This window comes from Lolium perenne, chromosome 1, assembly GCF_019359855.2.
Source record: "Lolium perenne isolate Kyuss_39 chromosome 1, Kyuss_2.0, whole genome shotgun sequence".
In the NCBI taxonomy this organism is placed as follows: Eukaryota; Viridiplantae; Streptophyta; class Magnoliopsida; order Poales; family Poaceae; genus Lolium; species Lolium perenne.
Window position 1 is genome coordinate 228,360,746 of NC_067244.2, and position 19,724 is coordinate 228,380,469.

At 47.7% G+C, this 19,724-nt stretch overlaps 2 protein-coding genes across 3 annotated transcripts; one reads left to right on the plus strand and one right to left on the minus strand.

Moving 5' to 3' along the window:
• Window positions 1–4,071: 4,071 nt before the first annotated feature.
• LOC127326994 (probable alpha,alpha-trehalose-phosphate synthase [UDP-forming] 7) lies at window positions 4,072–8,319 on the plus strand. The gene is made up of 3 exons (XM_051353778.2): window positions 4,072–6,260; window positions 6,835–7,108; window positions 7,480–8,319. The coding sequence occupies exons 1-3, from the start codon at window positions 4,204–4,206 to the stop codon at window positions 7,849–7,851; spliced, it is 2,703 nt and encodes a 900-aa protein (XP_051209738.1). The 5' UTR covers window positions 4,072–4,203; the 3' UTR covers window positions 7,852–8,319.
• A 638-nt stretch (window positions 8,320–8,957) lies between these two features.
• LOC127327003 (gamma-glutamyl hydrolase 1) lies at window positions 8,958–17,933 on the minus strand. 2 transcript variants are annotated; one of them, XM_051353785.2, is made up of 10 exons: window positions 17,479–17,922; window positions 12,069–12,155; window positions 11,785–11,874; window positions 11,283–11,377; window positions 10,669–10,729; window positions 10,314–10,403; window positions 9,999–10,061; window positions 9,664–9,752; window positions 9,360–9,452; window positions 8,958–9,259 (listed from the first exon to the last, which is right to left on the minus strand). In XM_051353785.2, the coding sequence occupies exons 1-10, from the start codon at window positions 17,773–17,775 to the stop codon at window positions 9,226–9,228; spliced, it is 999 nt and encodes a 332-aa protein (XP_051209745.1). In that variant the 5' UTR covers window positions 17,776–17,922; the 3' UTR covers window positions 8,958–9,225. The 2 variants fall into 2 exon arrangements, with proteins under 2 accessions (XP_051209745.1, XP_071680950.1); XM_071824849.1 differs by lacking the exon at window positions 9,664–9,752 and having other exon boundaries at window positions 17,479–17,933.
• Between the last annotated feature and the right edge of the window lie 1,791 nt (window positions 17,934–19,724).

The following is a 19,724-nucleotide window of genomic DNA, read 5'->3' on the forward strand; positions in this document are numbered from 1 at the left end:
TCCCTCCTCATCATGGAGACAGCGATGGCGGTGAAGATGGCGGTGAAGATGGCGGTGGAGATGCCTTCCGGGGGCACTTCCCCGTCCCGGCGGCGTGCCGGAACAGAGACTCCTGTCCCCCGAATCTTGGCTACGCGATGGCGGCGGCTCTGGAAGGTTTCTCGTACCGTGGCTTTTTCGTATCGAAGATTTAGGTCAGGGAGTTTTAAATAGGCGAAGAGGCGGAGTCGGAGGGGTTACGGAGCCGCCACACAATAGGGGGGCGCGCCCCCCCTTGTGCCGCGCCGCCACCTTGTGTGGGCCCCCTGTGGCTCTCCTCTGGTCCCTCTCGGGTGTTCTGGAAGCTTCGTGGAATTATAAGATGTTGGGCGTTGATTTCGTCCGATTCCGAGAATATTTCCTTACTAGGATTTCTGAAACCAAAAACAGCAGAAAACAGGAACTGGCGCTTCGGCATCTCGTCAATAGGCGCATCAAAACGATATAAAGTGTGAACAAAACATGTAGGTATTATCATAAAACTAGCATGGAACATAAGAAATTATAGATACGCTTGAGACGTATCATGGGAGCACAGAGAGAAGCGCCGACGGATCTACTGTGGGAGCACGGAGAGAAGCACCGCCGGTGACGAATGGGTGCGGGCGCTGAAATGGGGAAGGAGAGAGCACGAGGATAGGTGAAGTTTCATCGCGACGGTTGGGGGTTCGCGCGCGAGCCGCAGCGATAACACGCGCTCGAGCGAAAACATTATTTTTGGAGAGTTAGAAGGCATAAAATGCAGCGTGTGTAAAATTTTTTAGGCCTTCTTGTGGTGGGCACAAATATCTTAGGTACTATACACCTCCTCGCCTGAAGATTCTATCAGGAAAAAAGCTTGACCAGTACCGACCCGGACGTTTGGAACCTGGCAACGCGCGAGGTCGATATCCCACGCGTCTATGACTGACGCGAGATTAGCACCTAATATAGCGATTAGTCTATACACGTTTTTACTCGAAAAACCAAATCTGAACTGGGGTGTAGATGCTCCTGGTTTAATAAAAAAATCAAAATAAATAGTAAAATAATTTTAAAAAATCTAATATTTTTGGACAATGAACATGAACAAGTGTTCTAACTGCACACCAAAAATTTCCGAGAAAAGACATCTATAGTGGTTTGTGCAAAAAAGCTAAAATACGGTGGTGTTTAGAACATCTAGATTTGTTTCTTACATTACTTCAATTTGTCTTTTTTGCACAAATCACTACGTAAGTCTTTTTCCGGAAATTTTAGGTGTAAAGTTAGAACAAGTGTTCATGTTCATTTTCCAAAAATTTCAGATTTTTAAAATTTTTTTTGCTATTTTTTTCCATTTTATTTATTAAATCAAGAGCATCTACACCTGGGTTCAGAAATGCCTTGTCCGTTTTTACTCTCCTTTAGTAAGCTAGATACGCAGGTTTATACATCCCGGTGTGTATGCATTTGCTGGTGCTTTAATTGCAACGGTGCTGCAACCGGCCAGTCTCCCCGTACAAGAATGATTAATGAGGGAGCTGTATAGCTTAAAGAGAAAATGCATACCGAGAAATTAAGTTGGATTAGTTCCATAACTACACATAGTATTAGTAGTTGGCTAAGAATTCTGCATCCAGTTTTTTCCACTCAAGGAATTCTCAAATAATTATTTTATCGCCGATATTTTACTAGCAGTAATTTGGATTTGTAAGATTAACCTTACCTTGTAAAATATTGAAGTCTTAAAATATGAAATATTAGATATAAAATTGTCATTTGTACTGATTCAAATTGAACATTTTATACTAATGGCTCTCCGCATTATAACATAATAAAACATTATTTTTTAGCAACATTATTGGAAGCTATCACAATTATTCAACCATGGATTTTTTAAATGATCAATTTTGAATTAAAGTGTTGAACACATTCTTTTTTATCGATGGTGCAGATAGAAAAAATATAGGAATGAAACATTTTGTACTAAATGGTGCATATAGTCAGATTTTCTAGTAGTCCAAATTGAACATTTATATTAATGTTGCAGATAGTTAAAAAAATGTAATTTTGTACTAATCCAAATTGAACATTTTGTACTAGACCAAATTAAACATTTTATATTCATGGATTTAGACGATCAAAAAATACATTTGTTCTTGCCAGATTAAGCTTCAATTATATTACAACCGAAATAGAAGAGAAATGAAGAGAATCTAAGATCACAGACAACTAAAGAAAAGAAAGAACAAACACCAGACATGCCTTGTGACAAACTAGAAATCACGAAAAAATTGACTCTAAACCCATTTCTAGTCTATCAGAAAAAGAACTAAAAATAATTTTGGTGGAAATAGAATCCACCAAGAAGTCAAGAACAAACAGTGCTTCTTCATACAACATCCAACGTTAAAAAAAAGTTAAACAGAGCTCCTCGAGAAGAACATACACATGCATCTTCCTTCTGATTCGAGAAACATGAGTAAAAGCTCGCGTGGAGGAGCACGTATGCCGGTAGAGGAGCTTCCTGCCTTGGAGCTCGGCCGGAGAAGCTGTCACGAAGGAACACAGAGGTGGAGATGCTTGTTGCCTTGGAGCTCGCCCGGAGGAGTACCTGTGGCCGGAGAAGCTCGCGCGGGGGAGTAAGCCGATTGGAGGAACTCGCTGCCTTGGAGCTCAGGCGTAGAAGCACGGCGGCCGGAGCAGCTCGCGACCTTGGAGCTTGGATGGAGGACGAGAACCGCGGACGCGCCATGGACATGGAGACTCGCGTAGGAGGACGAGATGCATGTGGCCGACAGGAATTAATAGAACTCGCTAGCTACGGGAGTTGCTGGCCATGGATCAATGGCTGGCCAAGAGGATGAAGAAGCACGCATGACCAAGAGGAAATGTGGAGTGGCTGGAGGTGGGTGGGCTTGGATTGAAGAAGAGGAAGCTTTGTACAGGTGAGCGTTGTTCTGCATTAAAGCCTCGCCATCATGTGCCAGAATTAATGTGACGCGTTAGAGAAATACACATCATATACCTGCCACAAATACATATGTTGTATAAAACGTGTTGCTCTTTTATTGGCTGGTTTTCATCCTCGCGCGTACCCAGGTTCCGTTAGCGATTTTCGTGACCAGTACACGCAAGTTGCCTCTCGCTACATGGCCAATTGGCTATATATATCATCGGATATGCTTTACTCAAAACGCTCTACTGGACCGACTGAACCTACCTGCATCCAACGGCAAAGGGCGCCATGGCCCCTCACGTTATCCGAATAAAATCAAATGGATATGCTGTGTGCTATGCTATGCTGCCCCCAGATTGTGATCATCATGATTTGTGCGCGCGGCCGCCTAATTCAGCACTAAGATTTGCTTAAAATGTTGCTTGTCTTTTTGCCTGGCGGTTGGGTTAGCTGGTTGTGTGGTGGAGTAGTACAGGATTAACAAAGCATATCCTTTGCGTGACACCCGTGCAGCGCGTGGGTCTCGCTCGAGCTAGGGGATTAGGATGCCCACCTGGAATGATCTGCTGGTGACGTCGCATGGATGGTCGCCGTCGTCGACCTGTAGCGGCGGCCGACGTGGCGACAGGTCACCAGGATCCACGACGCGGACGCAGATCAAGTTCGTGGCCAGCACTGCGCCGCGTCACGGACACGTCGACGGCGCCAACGTGGCGGCGAGCGGTACCGGACACGTGGTTCGCGTCTCGCTGTCGCTCGCTTGCGGAACGGCGAAGACCGACCGGGACGTCTCATGAAAGCGCCCGTCGGGCAATTAAAGCCCGGAGAAGGAAGGAATTATATATCCACACGCGGTAGGTCCGGCCGTCCGTCGCGCGTACGGGGCGATCTGGGCCGTCCGTTCCGGTGGGCCAGCGCGTCGTCAGGTGGCAGCGTGACGCCAGTTGGCACCGGTGGGGCACGCACCACCTTATCCTCTTTCCCATCGCGTTTCCCTGCGCGCGGTCCACCTGCGCCGGCCAGCTAGCAGGGACCGCGGGACCCACAGGTCGGTGAGAGGCCGGCCCACGAGGCGAGCGAGGCGAATATACAAACAACAGTGTACTCGTCTTCCTCGTCGCCTCCTTCCTTGCCCATTTTCCACCCCGAACTCGAAACGGCGGATCGGGTCAAAGGCGACGCGCGGACCTTAACCTAGGGTTTGCTCGCCCGCGGATCGAGACGGCTAGGGCTCCCGATCCGCCATGATGTCCAGGTCCTACACCAACCTGCTCGACCTCGCCGCGGGGAACTTCGCCGCGCTGGGCCCCGCCGGCGGCGGGCGGCGCCGCTCGGGCTCCTTCGGGGCGCGCCGGATGCCGCGGGTGATGACGGTCCCCGGCACCCTCTCGGAGCTCGACGACGAGGACGACGACCGCGCCGCCACCAGCAGCGTCGCCTCCGACGTGCCCTCCTCCGCCATCTGCGAGCGCCTCATCGTCGTCGCCAACCAGCTCCCCGTCGTCGCGCGCCGCCGCGCCGACGGCCGCGGCTGGGTCTTCTCCTGGGACGACGACTCGCTCCTCCTCCGCCTCCGCGACGGCGTGCCCGACGACATGGAGGTGCTCTTCATCGGCACGCTCCGCGCCGACGTGCCCGCCGCCGAGCAGGACGACGTCTCGCAGGCCCTCATCGACGGCTTCCGCTGCGCGCCCGTCTTCCTCCCGCCCGACCTCTACGACCGCTTCTACCAGACCTTCTGCAAGGGCTACCTCTGGCCGCTCTTCCACTACATGCTGCCCTTCGCCTCCGGCCCGCCGCCCAAGGACGCCCCGTCCCGCGGCGGCCGCTTCGACCGCGCCTCCTGGGAGGCCTACGTGCTCGCCAACAAGCACTTCTTCGAGAAGGTGGTCGAGGTCATCAACCCGGAGGACGACTACGTCTGGGTCCACGACTACCACCTCATGGCGCTGCCCACCTTCCTCCGCCGCCGCTTCAACCGCCTCCGCCTCGGCTTTTTCCTCCACAGCCCATTCCCCTCCTCCGAGATATACCGCTCCCTGCCCGTCAGAGAGGAGATCCTCAGAACCATGCTCAACTGCGATCTCATCGGATTCCACACTTTCGACTACGCCAGGCACTTCCTCTCTTGCTGCAGCAGGATGCTCGGCATAGAGTACCAGTCCAAGCGTGGGTACATTGGCCTCGATTACTTTGGCCGCACCGTCGGGATCAAGATCATGCCCGTGGGGATCCATATGGGCCAGCTGCAGTCGGTGCTGCGTTTACCTGAAATGCAGAGCAAGGTCGCCGAGCTGCGGCAGCAGTTCGAGGGCAAGACCGTGTTGCTTGGTATGGATGACATGGATATATTCAAAGGCATCAATCTCAAGCTTCTTGCGTTCGAGTACATGCTGAAGATGCATCCCAAGTGGCAGGGGAGGGCTGTGCTGGTGCAGATAGTCAACCCGGCGCGTGGCAAGGGAAAGGATATCGACTTCATCCGGGCTGAGATTCAGGATAGCTGCGACAGGATTAACAGGGAGTTTGGCAACTCTGGGGGGTACAGCCCCATTGTTTTCATTGACCAGAATGTGCCAAGCGCGGTGAAGCTTGCCTATTACACGGTCGCTGAGTGCGTCGTGGTGACGGCTGTGAGGGACGGGATGAATTTGACCCCATATGAGTACATTGTCTGCCGCCAGGGATTACCTAGCTCCGAGTCCGCGCCAGAAATCAGTGGGCCACGCAAGAGCATGCTAGTTGTGTCCGAATTCATCGGGTGCTCGCCTTCGCTCAGTGGCGCCATTCGTGTTAACCCCTGGAACACTGAAGCAACTGCAGAGTCACTGAATGAGGCCATCTCGATGTCAGAGCGTGAAAAGCAGCTGAGGCATGAGAAGCATTACCGCTATGTAAGCACGCATGACGTCGCGTATTGGTCAAGGAGCTTCATCCAGGACCTGGAGAGGGCTTGCAAGGATCACTTCCGGAAGCCATGCTGGGGCATTGGATTGGGATTTGGATTCAGGGTGGTGGCCCTAGACCCAAATTTCGCAAAACTTAGTTTCGATTCAATCTTAATGTCTTATGGGAGATCCAAGAGCAGGGCTATATTTCTCGATTATGATGGTACATTGGTGCCACAGGCTTCTATCAACCAGAGACCAAGCGAAGAATTAGTGAGCATCATCAATACCCTTTGCTCGGATAGGAATAATATTGTTTTCATCGTTAGTGGAAGAAGCAAGGCTAGCTTGGCATCAATGTTCTCCTCGTGTCCAATGCTAGGCATCGCGGCTGAGCATGGTTACTTTTTGAGGTACAATTTTTTTTCATTACCACCAATCTACATTTTGTTTCAGATATGCACTAAAGTCTGTACTTTATCCCAACATAGTAGGAACAGGGAAAGTCTAGGCCAGTGTCCAGACATAAAGGTGCCATGTTCCTGCTATCATCTAGTTCATCGAGCCAATAGCAACCTAGTTTGCTTTTATTGGTTCTTCGTGTAACATCATGAAAATCTTCTTGTATTGCTTATAACAGACCACTACATGCCTTTTGTTTGCTTCCCACTTAACTGCAATGAGTATAAGTATAAACACAACTTTATGGATCGTACAGCCTAGGTGCGTAGGGTAACTATTTTGGTGGAGTTAAGCAGAACTTAAAGGGCTATACGCCCAGGCTCATATAGTTTGTATATACAAAGGTCCTGATTTTACTTCAACATGGCATACGCTCACATCAAAAGATGTGTTTATCCGTTCTTATTAGCTGCCAATTAATCTGTTTGGTGTCTTAATTACCTGGGGAGAATGGAATTCATTGTAGACGGATATTGATTTTTGGAACTGGAAAAAGTTGATGAGATGATATGCTTCCATGTTTAGGTGGAATCGAGATGAAGAGTGGCAAATCAGTGCCCAGTCCCCAGATGTTGGGTGGATGCAAATGGCGGAGCCAGTGATGAATCTTTATACAGAAGCAACTGATGGATCCTACATTGAAACCAAAGAAACTGCATTGGTGTGGCACCATCGGGATGCTGACCAAGGCTTTGCATCTTCTCAGGCAAAGGAGATGCTTGATCACCTTGAAAGTGTACTAGTAAGTGAAGCAGTTGTAGTCAAGAGCGGCCAGTTCATTGTCGAAGTCAAACCTCAGGTTCGGCCATTTTGATTTCTTGCAATCTGTCATATTAGCTCACAAACTTTTGTGCCATCCATGGAGGACATCCTTCTTCGTTTTTTTTTTTGGCCTAAGTTGCTTCACTTATATTTACATAAAAGCTTTCAACTAAATAAATTGGCATTCTTTATACGAGTCATATCATATATAGCGCATGCATGTTGCATATTGCATATTGCAGGCACTCATTTCCCTCTGTACATGCTTTAATTTTTTTTAAATACATTCTACCAGAAATTACAAATGAGCCATAACAATTTTACTTCACTGATCCTGGTTTTTAATTCTGATCTTTGCACTGGTGCTGAATTTTCATTATTTTGTTTGGTTATCTTTTTGTGCTGCAGGGTGTTAGCAAAGGTCTTGTAGCTGAGAAGATACTCACATCAATGAAGGAGAAAGGGCAACAGGCAGATTTTGTTTTATGCATTGGCGATGACAGGTCAGATGAGGATATGTTTGAAAACATTGCAGATGCCATGAAAAGGAGCATCGTTGCTCCGAAAACACCACTGTTTGCATGTACTGTGGGGCAGAAACCGAGCAAAGCTAAGTTCTACCTGGACGATACATATGAAGTAGTCAGTATGCTGAGCGCACTAGCAGAAGCTTCAGAGCCAGACCCGACAGACTTGGCAGATGACTTGGCTACATCAGTCTCCTCATTAGACATTGGTGACGAACAAATACAATTTGGTAATAGTATAGAAGGATCTTAGCCTGGGAGTGAATCTACATATGATGCTTTGACTCGCTAAAGGTTTTTTTGTTGGATCTCTGAAGTGATGAAACCGTGGACAAGTGACCCATAACAGGGCAAAAAAGTATCTTACAGGTCTTGATTATTGATTTCTCGGACTCATCATTCATTGTAGAGAAGATAATGTGTTTCTCCAGGTGGATAATGGGTTGCAGTCTCGAGCTGCAATTAGGACATGGATTACAATCTAGTTGATGCACTAGCGTCACTCTGCAGTTGGTTACTGTAGTTCATTGAGTTGCTGCATGGAGATTCATATGTGCATAACTGACTTTTCATGTTCCACCATGTTTCTCATTTTATCTCTGATATTGAGGATGTTGGTCTTAAACCTGCGAGACGCAGCTTATGTGTTCTTGTCTATTGACTTGGTTAATGAAGAGATTATCTAGTCAAGAAAGCAAGTGGCAATTTGTTTTTCTTGAAATGTTGTGCAGGTGTCAAGGATATGATTTGTTTGATAATTTGACAAACTTATCTGCATCATTGTACCTAGTTACTAGCCTACTACCTATGTTCCAAAATAAGTGACTCGGTTTGGTCTAGATACACATTTCAATATGTCAATACATCCATATGTACTCCCTCTGATTCATATTACTTGCCACTAGTATGGATGTGCATTAGAACTAAAATATGTCTATATTAGTGGCAACTAATATGGTTCGGAGGGAGTAGGAAAAAAATGAGTTGTACTTATTTCCGAATGGAGAAAATACTTATTATTGAGTTTGTTCCCTAGAGGGTTCGTATTGGAAATGATGCCTGGCCCTCCTCCCATATTAGTTTTTTTGCTTAGAAATGTTTTATTTGAATGGGCAGCAGATTGAGATCCACATTATCTTATTTACTCCTGTTACCATAGAACTGTATTCCATTTTTGTCATTAGCTGAAATCAACTTCAGAAGCTGGTGCTCCTAATCGATGGTTCTTTGTCAAGGTTTTACTCATTATTCAGTCTGAGAAGCAATAGGTTTCACTTGTGTGTTTGAGTTGCTGATCCTCAAAATTATCAACCGTACCTTTGTTAAAAAAATGTACCATTATATCAGTAGAAGGCAGGGTACAAAGAATCTTTAAAGAATTATCACCAGCCAGATAAACCGAGTGACAAATGTGGTAGCTTCAGTAGTGCAATATAAATGCAGTTTGGAGGAGGATTGCTCTTTATTTACTATGACAACGGCAAACATCATAGCTACTCATGCTGCTCCTCAGTCAAGTCCACGACTGATGTACCACTAAACTGAAGGTCTCATCAGTACAATACAATAGTACAGGACACACAATACAACAGTACAAGACTTGCAGTTGCAAGCATCGGCTCCAGTCTTACGAGAAGAGGTACACTTCCTCAAAGGATTTCCTACAAAGCAAGATGCATTCATTTACGTGTTAGGTAAATGGAGAGCAGATGTTGCAGCAGGTATACAAATTATATATGCATGACAACAGAGGCGGCTTACGAGGTTTTCCCGGAAAATGTAGGGCTGTAGTTGTAGATCAGCTTGTCCAGCACCTTGTCGGCAGGAGGCCTGTTGGGAGACCTGCGGGCTTGGCTGTATCATATCAGAGTGAAAGGTGAGATGAACACAGGAGCCAAAAGCAATACCACGGGAACCAGGGATTTACACCATAAAATAATTTTGAACAGGTATGAGCATCCGTGCAGCATGGTTTTCATCAGAGAATAAGCGTGGTCAATGCATATGTGGATAATCAGATGCCATGTTTCTTACAATGAATAAACATAACTTCTTGGTTGCAAACCTGATAAAATAGTTGGCAAAATTTTGAGTAACCTGTACCGCATCCTCACTGTGTGGAATCATTGGTTTACGCCACTCAAAGATGGCTTTCTGCAGTAAGTTAAGAAGATAATCATATTCTAACCTCTGAAGATAGCATGTTTTCCTAGGCACATGAACAATAATCACAGCCAGGACAATTTACAAGTTCTGAAATTTGATAGCAGACTAGAAATAATCATAGCAGATGCCAGAAAAGGATAAATAGAATGCAAACATAAGCACATGCCTGTGAAAAGAGAACTGGATTAACAACTTCAAATTCAAAAACAAGCAGTAGCACTACAGTCAGCATACCTCAGGATGCCACTGAGTGCAAGTAATCGGATATTTCTGTGCATCTACAGTTGAGACGTAAACCTGATTTGGCAAAGGAAAGGAAATTAGTTTTGTTGTATCGCCCAATGACTTTCCGATCATTCACCAGGATCAAATTTTTGGACGAATACTTGACAGATTCTTGATAAAAGTTTTCTTTTAATACATTGATTTAGCACTACCTCTAAATTAGGCTGGTTGAATCCAAATGAGTTAAGTACTGTAGAAGATACAGGGAAGAAAAACCTCAGAGAGTGGATGTTGTATCTAGGGATTAAAAAATGACATTTGTACCTCGCCATTTTCATCAGGGGATGTAGTCAGAATCCTGAAGAAACTTGATAAAGCACCATTCTCTCGCAGTCTCTTGGGAGATATACCATACTTCGACCAATTCAGAAATTAAACCGTGTTAGGGAAAATAAGAAGATAAAGAAAGTTATTCTGCAATATGCATAGAAAGGTGCTGCTTTAACATCACCAGCCATAATTTGGCTGAGCTGAGTGTATCATGTAAAAGTTAATATCGACCTGACTCCTGAGGTCAAAGTTAAAATGTGAAGAGCTCCCAGGAATTTTCTTCTAATACAAAACGAAATGCATTTGGGTGTGTTCGAGAAAAAGAAGAGCGCCCTGGGATTCAACTTACTTTGTGATTTTGCATGACAAGACAACTGGTGCTGAGTTTCTTGATGAGGTCAGGATGAAATCTGTGTGTTCATATCATTTTTTGTTAGGCAGGTATACAAGGGATATTAGAAGCCAAGCCCCAAAGAGTCAAAGAACCAAGCTACCGGTAGAAGACAGCATCTGTGTCACAAAAAAAGTACTGAGAGACAAGGCTATATCATATATAATCTTAATTATATGGTAGTGATGTCATTATGTATATACTTTTTCCTTTCCCGCTACTGAAAAAAATCTACGAAACATAAAAACCACGAGAGCAATATGACTGAGCCGTGCCTATAATTCAGGAGGCCATTCTAGATATACTGTAAATCTTAAGCTCAACTGCATAATTAACATCAATCAATTTAATTTGACTGAGCTGTCATCTAAACCTGAAGTTTCATTTGCAGTGGAGTATACTGTAAATCTTAAGCTCAACTGCATTCTCTCTGTAAAGGAGAACCTAACTTGCATAACCTTCATATAAAACAGGACAAAAAAACATGGCATTTGCAAGTGCCTATGCAGACTTTTCAGTTGAGAGAGGAAAATGGGAAAACATCTGAAGTTTCTTTATTTTAGAATTCCTACCTTTCAAATACTGATCCCTTAAGTGAAGAATAATTAGGAAACTGAAGAGTTGATGCTTGATCTGATGCGTGGAATGACTCCAAAATATTATTGTCCTAATACCAGCGTAAAAAATGTCACAAGTGAATAATAATTGGGGAACTGAAGAGTTAATGTCTGATTTGAGGTGCTGAATGAATATTATTGTCTAATATCAGCATAAAAAAAGTCAATTTCCAGTTTGTGGACATAAAAATAAAAGCTCAGTATGGAACAAACTAAGTGTATGTCCTCTTCAGGGAAGAGAACAGTGCAGCCGACCAGCTGTTGCTTCACTGCATTATATGGGCAAGAGCAAATGTGTTGCTTTTTAGATTTAACAGATCATTTTTCTTAGACCATACATCTTAATTTAGGATGTCCTGATGATATAAGTGATAGATATTTATTTTGTATTTTAGCCACTAAATTTGCATGTTGAAGTTGAGAAACGTGTTCACTATCTTAGAAAAAGAGAAATTACCTCGCTCACAATCATGCTCACAAGCTCAAAACCAAGACACTGCGCGAACAATGGAAAATGAATTCCTGCATCATTCTTTTCCAATACATACTACAGAAGAAAAAATGATGAAAGTTAGAATTATTCTGTCATCCTTGGTTCCATTCAGTGTAAGCCAAGACAAATGACACAAATAATGTGAAGTAACGAAACTGAGATGTAGTACGTTCGAATAATCCAACAACTGTAGAGTAGAAGTGAATAACATGCCTGAAACATACAGAAGCTGTGAAAGAGACGAGTACCTGAAACACCTTTTTTATTGTCTCAAAATATAAACCCTTCTTCACTGATCCACCAGTAAACAGCACACCATTCACTAAACTCAATTTCTGCAGTAAGCAGACAGAAGAAAAAGTATGAAAAATTATCGAAGAGATAAGTAGCATGGACTACTATGCAAGCAGGGCGACCGAGTAACTAATGGATGGCCTATTGCCCTGAGATCATATGACTGCATAACATAAACAATATTTCCAGTAGTCATAGACATGATAGGCTAACTGTTCCATACAAACCAGAAATGGAAAGATAGTAATATAGGTTAGTTAGCTGGTTAGGTAGGTACTGAATGATCAAGTCATGACCCACCTTGGTTTTTGATTGGTCACCCTCTCAGTTTGTGGGTCTATTCCCCTTTCTGAACGTATCCTCTAAAGCTTGAGAAACTCTAAATGGCCAGAACTACTAAATGTTCAGGGAAGTCAGCCGAAAGCCTATGTCAGGTTCACAATTCCCAATGTAGACCTTCAATGCACATGGATTTTACCATCTAACCTACAGACTCAAAATCCATAAGAAAATACTAAAATCCGATTTGGACAGTTTCTGCAGTAAAGGGACACAAGCAAAAGTCTGACATATTATTGAAGAGATAAGTAGCAGGGACTACTATGCAAGCAGAAGCAGGGCCACTGAGTAACTAATAGAGGCCGCTACTCGCGCTCAGTTGGAACGCGAGAGGGCGACCGCCGCGACCCTGACCGACCCTGTGCAGCTGGCACCTGGGTCTGGTCCAGAGCACTCCGATGGGTCTATCCCGGCGGAGCGCTCTGACGCGGCACCCCAGGTTGGGGGACTGCGAGGGAGACCTCCTAGACCACCGTCCGGACCCTCGACACGTAGTAGGGCTCGATCGGTTCCCAGTAGGGGAACCCCCCATTCTGATGTGATCCAATGAGTAGCCCTTTCTTCTCACTCATTTGGAACATCAGGGGGTTCGAGGCCCCGGGGCGCAAACAACAACTGAAGGAGTACATTCGGCGTGAGAATGTGGATATTGTGGGGCTTCAAGAGACGATCAAGGAGTCCTTCCTCCTCCACGAGCTGGAGGGCCTTAGTAGACACAAGTTCGCCTGGCATTGGCGGCCTGCGACGGGGCACTCGGGGGGCATCCTCCTAGGTGTCAAGGAGGATACCTTCGAGGTTGAGGACATGGAACACGGCGAGTTCTTTGTCAGTATGGCCGTCACCCATAAACGATCTAACCTTAGCTGGGAGGTTATTATCGTCTATGGCCCGGCGGACCACTCGAGGTCGCCGGCCTTCCTGGCGGAGTTGCGAGATAAGATTGACCGGTGTACCACCCCTGTGGTGGTGGCCGGCGATTTTAATCTCATTCGCTCCCCGGAGGACAAGAGCTCGAGCCGGGTGGACATCCCTAGGATGCGGATGTTCAATGACTGCCTTGCGGATCTCGCCCTTAGAGAGATCACGCGCGTGGGCGCCCGGTTCACTTGGAGTAACAACCGCATTGACCCGATCCAGAGTGTGCTAGATCGGGTGTTTGTGTCGGTTGAGTGGGAAATGGCGTTCCCACTGTGCTCGCTTAGGGTGGCTACTAGGATTGGGTCTGACCACTCCCCACTCCTACTTTGCTCCGGGGGGGATGCCCCCCCGAGGCTTAACCGCTTCCACTTTGAAAACTTTTGGCTCGGTCAACCAGGGTTTGTGGAGGCGATTGGACACAAGTGGGAGCGCGCAGCGGACTCCCCTCCGAGGGTCTTCAATGCAGTTGATGTGTGGCACCACTGCACGAAGATTGCCCGCCAGTTCATGAGAGGCTGGGGGGCTAACCTCGGGGCGGAGGTACGGCTGAAAAAGGACCTTCTCCTCCGCCAGGTTCAGGAGTTAGACCGCATCGCGGACGAGGTGGGGCTAGTCGCCGAGGAGTGGCTTCAGCGATATGCCCTTGAACACTCGCTTATGGAGATCTACCGCGGGGAGGAGACGTTCTGGCGGCAGCGGAGCCGCCAGAATTGGCTTCTTAAAGGGGATGCGAACACTGCGTACTTCCATGCGATTGCGAATGGTCGTCGACGGAAGTGTTCCATCCCCTGTCTTTGGGATGGTGATCGCCTTCTGGAGGAGGCCGGAGAGATCACCACCCATATATATACCTTTTATAAAGGTCTATTTGCGGCTGGCCCTAGGACTGGGGCAGCCCTCGCGGCAGACCTATGGCCAGCTAGGGCCTGGGTCTCTGACGAAGAGAATGCCGCTCTCACCCTTCCGTTCCTCTCAGCGGAAGTCCGGAGCGCTCTCGAGGGAATGAAGGCTAACTCGGCCCCTGGTCCGGATGGACTCCCGGTTGTCTTCTTCCAGAAATTCTGGGCGAAGCTCCAGGAGACTATCCTGCCTATGTTTCAGGAGTTCTATGTAGGGATGCTTGATATGGGGCGCCTGAACTACGGCGTTATTACCTTGATCCCCAAGATAGTGGGGGCCACGGATATTCGCCAGTTCAGGCCTATTACGGTCATCAACGTGGTTCAACGGTTGTTCTCCAAGGTGTGTGCGATGAGGTTGGCTCCGATTATGGAGCGGATTACGCACCAATATCAATTTGCCTTCCTCAAGGGTCGCCACATCCACGATGGCATTCTTGCACTACATGAGATCGTACACGAGGTCAGGAGTCGACATCAGAGGGGTGTCTTCTTAAAACTGGACTTCCAGAAAGCCTACGACCGCTTGGACTGGTCCTTCCTCCGACGGGTTCTTCGGGAGGAGGGGCGTGGACGACCGGATGATTGGTTGGGTGATGCAGATTGTGATGTACGCGGCACGGCCATTAACATAAATGGGGAAGTGGGTCCCTATTTTAGGCCGGCGTGTGGAGTGCGTCAGGGTGACCCCCTGTCCCCTATCCTCTTCAACGCTGCGGTGGATTCCCTGGCCGAGATCCTGGAGAGGGCTAGGACCTCGGGCCATATTACTGGTGTGGTGGGCCACCTTATCCCTGGCGGAGGGGTGACTCACCTCCAGTATGCGGATGATACCATGATTATGTTTGAGGGCTCGGACTTGGACATCCGGAACACCAAATTCCTTCTCCTCTGCTTTGAGGCCATGTCGGGCCTCAAAATTAATTTTGACAAAAGCGAGGTGGTGGTCTTGGGGTACCCCCCGGAAGTTCAGCAGCGGATAGCTGACAACCTCAACTGCAGGCTGTCATCTTTCCCTATGAATTACCTGGGAGTTCCGGTTAGGGACTCTAGGATCCTTATTAGGGACCTCGCCCCCTTGTTGGGGCGAGTTAGAGCGAAGGCGGAGCCTTGGTGTGGGAGGTTCACCTCCAAAGGTAGCAAGTCGATCCTCATTGACTCCTGTCTGTCTAGCCTTCCCATGTACATCATGGGGCTGTACATCCTTCCCGAAGGGGTACATGCTGCCTTCGACAAGGAGCTATCCCGCTTCTTTTGGCAGGACAGGACAGGACGCCAGAAGTATCACATGGTCAGATGGGCCGATGTGTGCGCCCCCAAGGACCTTGGGGGCATAGGGATCATATCCTCGCGCCACATGAATGTGGCCCTCATGCTGAAATGGGTTTGGAGGATCTTGTCGGACGATGGGGGCTTGTGGCTGAAGCTGATTAAGGCTAAATACCTTCGGGGTCGGCCACTCCTTGCCTGTGTCCGTCGGGAGGGATCTCAGTTTTGGAGAGCCCTCCAGGACATCAAGCACGAGATTAGAACCGGGCTCTCCCTCTCCATAGGCGATGGTAGAGGGACCATGTTCTGGCTCGACACATGGCTTGGCGATCGCCCCCTTAACCTTGTCTTTCCGGACCTCTTCGCCATCTGTGCTAACCCTTCTAGCCTGGTGGCCGAAGTGGCACTGGAGGGATGGGATTTTGTGTTCCGTCGCGGTCTAACTCAGGGGGAAGCCCTGAGTCTGGACTCGCTGCGGGACCTCCTCCCGGACGCCCTGCCGGGAGGACTAGATGCGCCTTCATGGCGCTTAACGCCGTCTGGTACGTTCTCAGTGCGGACGGCCTATAGGGCTTTGTTTAGGGGGCCTCTGCTTCCATGGACGGGTCCGCTCTTTAAGGCCCCTATCCCGCTTAAGACGAAGATCTTCCTTTGGCAGCTGCTGAGGGATCGCCTTCCCTCTGGGGTGGAGGTTATGAAGAGGCACGGGCCGGGCAACGGGCTTTGCCCATTGTGTGCGGTTCCGGAGACAACGACTCACATCATGTTTTCCTGCACCGCGGCACGATTTCTTTGGAGCTTCCTGTTGGAGGCGCTGGGGCCTGAGTGGCAGGCCTCGGCCCTCGGGGAGTTCATCGAGGTCCGGGCGAACACTACCGGTAGGAGGAGGCGCCTCTTCTGGTTATTGTTCGCGGCCTTGTCCTGGACTTTGTGGACTGTGCGCAATAAGATGGTCATCGAGCGGATCTTACCTCGGCGCGCTTCTGACTCTGTATTCTCTTTCTTGGCTTTGTTGCAGCAGTGGTACCCGTTGTGTAGACAGCGGGACAAGGAGCGCTTGGACGGCATGCTGGAGGATCTTCTTGCGGCTGCCCGCCGCATATCTACACCGTCCAGCCTCTGAGTACACCTCTTGTGTGGGGTGTTGTATCGTTTTCCGTCGAGTGTTTGGGCGTGTTGTGCTTGGCCCAGCAGACTCTTGATGTGGGGTGTGTGCTATGTGTGTTGTATGTGAACTTTGTATGGATTTGGTTGCTTTATTTATAAAGCGGGGCGAAAGCCTGTTTCGAGGAGGAGTAACTAATAGATGGTCTATTGCCCTGAGATCATATGACTGCAGAACACAAACAATATTTGTAGTATCAAGAGATATGATACTTGTTAAGCTAACCGTTCCATCCAGATCACAAATAGATGGATAATAGAATAAGTTAGTTAGGCACTGAATGATCAAGCCATGAACCACCTTGGTTTTTGATTGGTCCCTCTAATTGGGATCCCATTCTCCTTTCCTGAACGTGTCCTCTTAAAACTTGGAAACTCTAAATGGCTAGAACTACCAAATGTTCAGGGAAGTCAGCTGAAAGCCTAATTCCGATTCACAATTCCCGCTCGAGACCTTCAATGCACAAAGGATTTACCATCTAACCTGCAAGCTCAAAATGCATAAGAAAATACTAAAATCCGATTTGGGCGGTGCATCAACAGGTTGAACTCAAGAAGCTACACAGCAAACTAGTGATCGGTGACTGTGAGTGAGCAATAACTGCAAACTAGTGCTAGAAAATGTTTTCCACTGGTACAAACATAGTTGCTAATCATTTCCTTCCGATTGATTGTTAAAAAAAAACGATTACTAAATTTCGAAGAACTGGCATTATTAAGCACTAGAGCATAGCGTAAGAAATGGAGAAACGAAGGGGAATCTCGGAGCGCGGACCTCGAGGATGGTCTCCTCAGGCTCGTTGTAGATGAGCGGGATGACGCGCGCGCCGCCGGCCTCGACGAACTTGACGTAGGAGGCGCCGATGTAGGAGGTGGAGGTGCCGTTGTCGATCCTCCCGGACGCGCCGTCCCCCGGGTGCGTCACGATGCCGATCACGGGGCGGTCGTAGAGCGCGGGGTCCGGCGCGGCGCACGCCCCGGCGCGCGGCAGCCGGATGACGGCCGGGCCCGCCGACGACGACGAGGGGGCGAGGAAGGCCAGCAGGAGCAGCAGCCGGAGAGGAGAAGCCATTTGGACTGCCCGTCCGTGTTGACGACGGCTAGTTGGCTTCAAGCTCACTTCATCGTCTCGTGGACCCGACTACCTGAGCGTTGACGAAGCAGAGCAACGCGATTCTCATGGAAAATACTGTAGAAAAATGCTGGGAAATGGTAGGACGTGCGCATCTGATCTGTTTTGGGGAGGAAACTCAACCGCTCCCACACGTTAGCGCAATGTGGCAAGATCCACAACCAGTTCGTGGAAGAGGTTTTTGAAACTTCTCCATTCTTGAAATTTAATACTCCCTCCGATTTATATTACTAGTGGATGTAGCTAGATAGTATATTTTAGTTTTAGGTACATCCATACAAGTGGAAAGTCATATGAATAGGAGGGAGTAACATAAAAATTTAGATAAATTTAATTCAATTATTCTTGGATGGAGGAAGTATACAGTTATCTGCCTCCATTCTAAAATATAATGTTGGGGATTCGTAGTATAAAACAAAAAATTCCAACTAACGCAAACTCTAATATGATCAAGATCTATCTATTAATAATGTTTAACGGAGATGGTTTCGTTGACGTACCCTTGTACACCGAAAGCTGTTAACATTCGTCCGGAACGTGGATGATGTAGCCGTACTCGTCGCCGATATTATGGTCGAGTGGAGGTTCTCTCGTACGACGTCGAGTGCCCCAAGTATTGCACCTCGTAGCTTCACACACATACGGTGCTCTACGACGCTTCCGGCTCTGATCTAGCAAACGCGGAAGTAGATCTTCTGAATTCGGATTCCAACAGCGCTCCCGCGTACTGGGTGGAGTGGACTCCCTCCGTACGCAACTCTTCGAGGAACCACGCAGGGAGAGAAAACTAGAGAGAGAAGAGAGGCTCCCAAAGAGGGGATCTCCTTTTTCCAAGGGGAATTGTGTGCTCCTCCTCATCCCAAGCCTCCACCTTATATAGTGGGAGGGGGAGGAGAGGTGGGGCGATCAAAACCCTAGCCCTAGCCGCTCCCACCCATCAGCCCATGGGGAGGCGGCCATTTGGCAGGGTTTCCCCAACTCTGATAATTATAGAAAAGGTGGTGGCTTTGTCGCCCTTTTGGGTTGAGTCATTTGAACAGTATGCACTGGCGAGTGAGAACTCGCACAAAACTGAGGCCCATCTTTGGAACATTTCCATGTGAGACCTAAGGGTATCTAATGTGGCTTAAAGTAGGAAATGCGGACCATAGGGCAGACTAAGAGCTGCTCTAGCAGCTACCGTAAATAGGCCCAAAACTGAAAAACTCCAGCGATATACGGGCCGCACTCGGTTTTGCGCTTCGTGCAGCGCTGATACGCGTACAGCACGCGTCTGTTGGGAACCCCAAGAGGAAGGTGTGATGCGTACATCGGCAAGTTTTCCCTCAGTATGAAACCAAGGTTTATCGAACCAGTAGGAGCCAAGAAGCACGTTGAAGGTTGATGGCGGCGAGATGTAGTGCGGCGCAACACCAGGGATTCCAGCGCCAACGTGGAACCTGCACAACACAAACCAAGTACTTTGCCCCAACGAAACAGTGAGGTTGTCAATCTCACCGGCTTGCTGTAACAAAGGATTAGATGTATAGTGTGGAAGATGATTGTTTGCAGAAAACAGTAGAACAAGTATTACAGTAGATTGTATTTCAGTATAGAGAATTGGACCGGGGTCCACAGTTCACTAGAGGTGTCTCTCCCATAAGATAAACAGCATGTTGGGTGAACAAATTACAGTTGGGCAATTGACAAATAGAGAGGGCATGACCATGCACATACATATTATGATGAGTATTGTGAGATTTAATTGGGCATTACGACAAAGTACATAGACCGCTATCCAGCATGCATCTATGCCTAAAAAGTCCACCTTCAGGTTATCATCCGAACCCTTTCCAGTATTAAGTTGAAAACAACAGACAATTGCATTAAGTATGGTGCGTAATGTAATC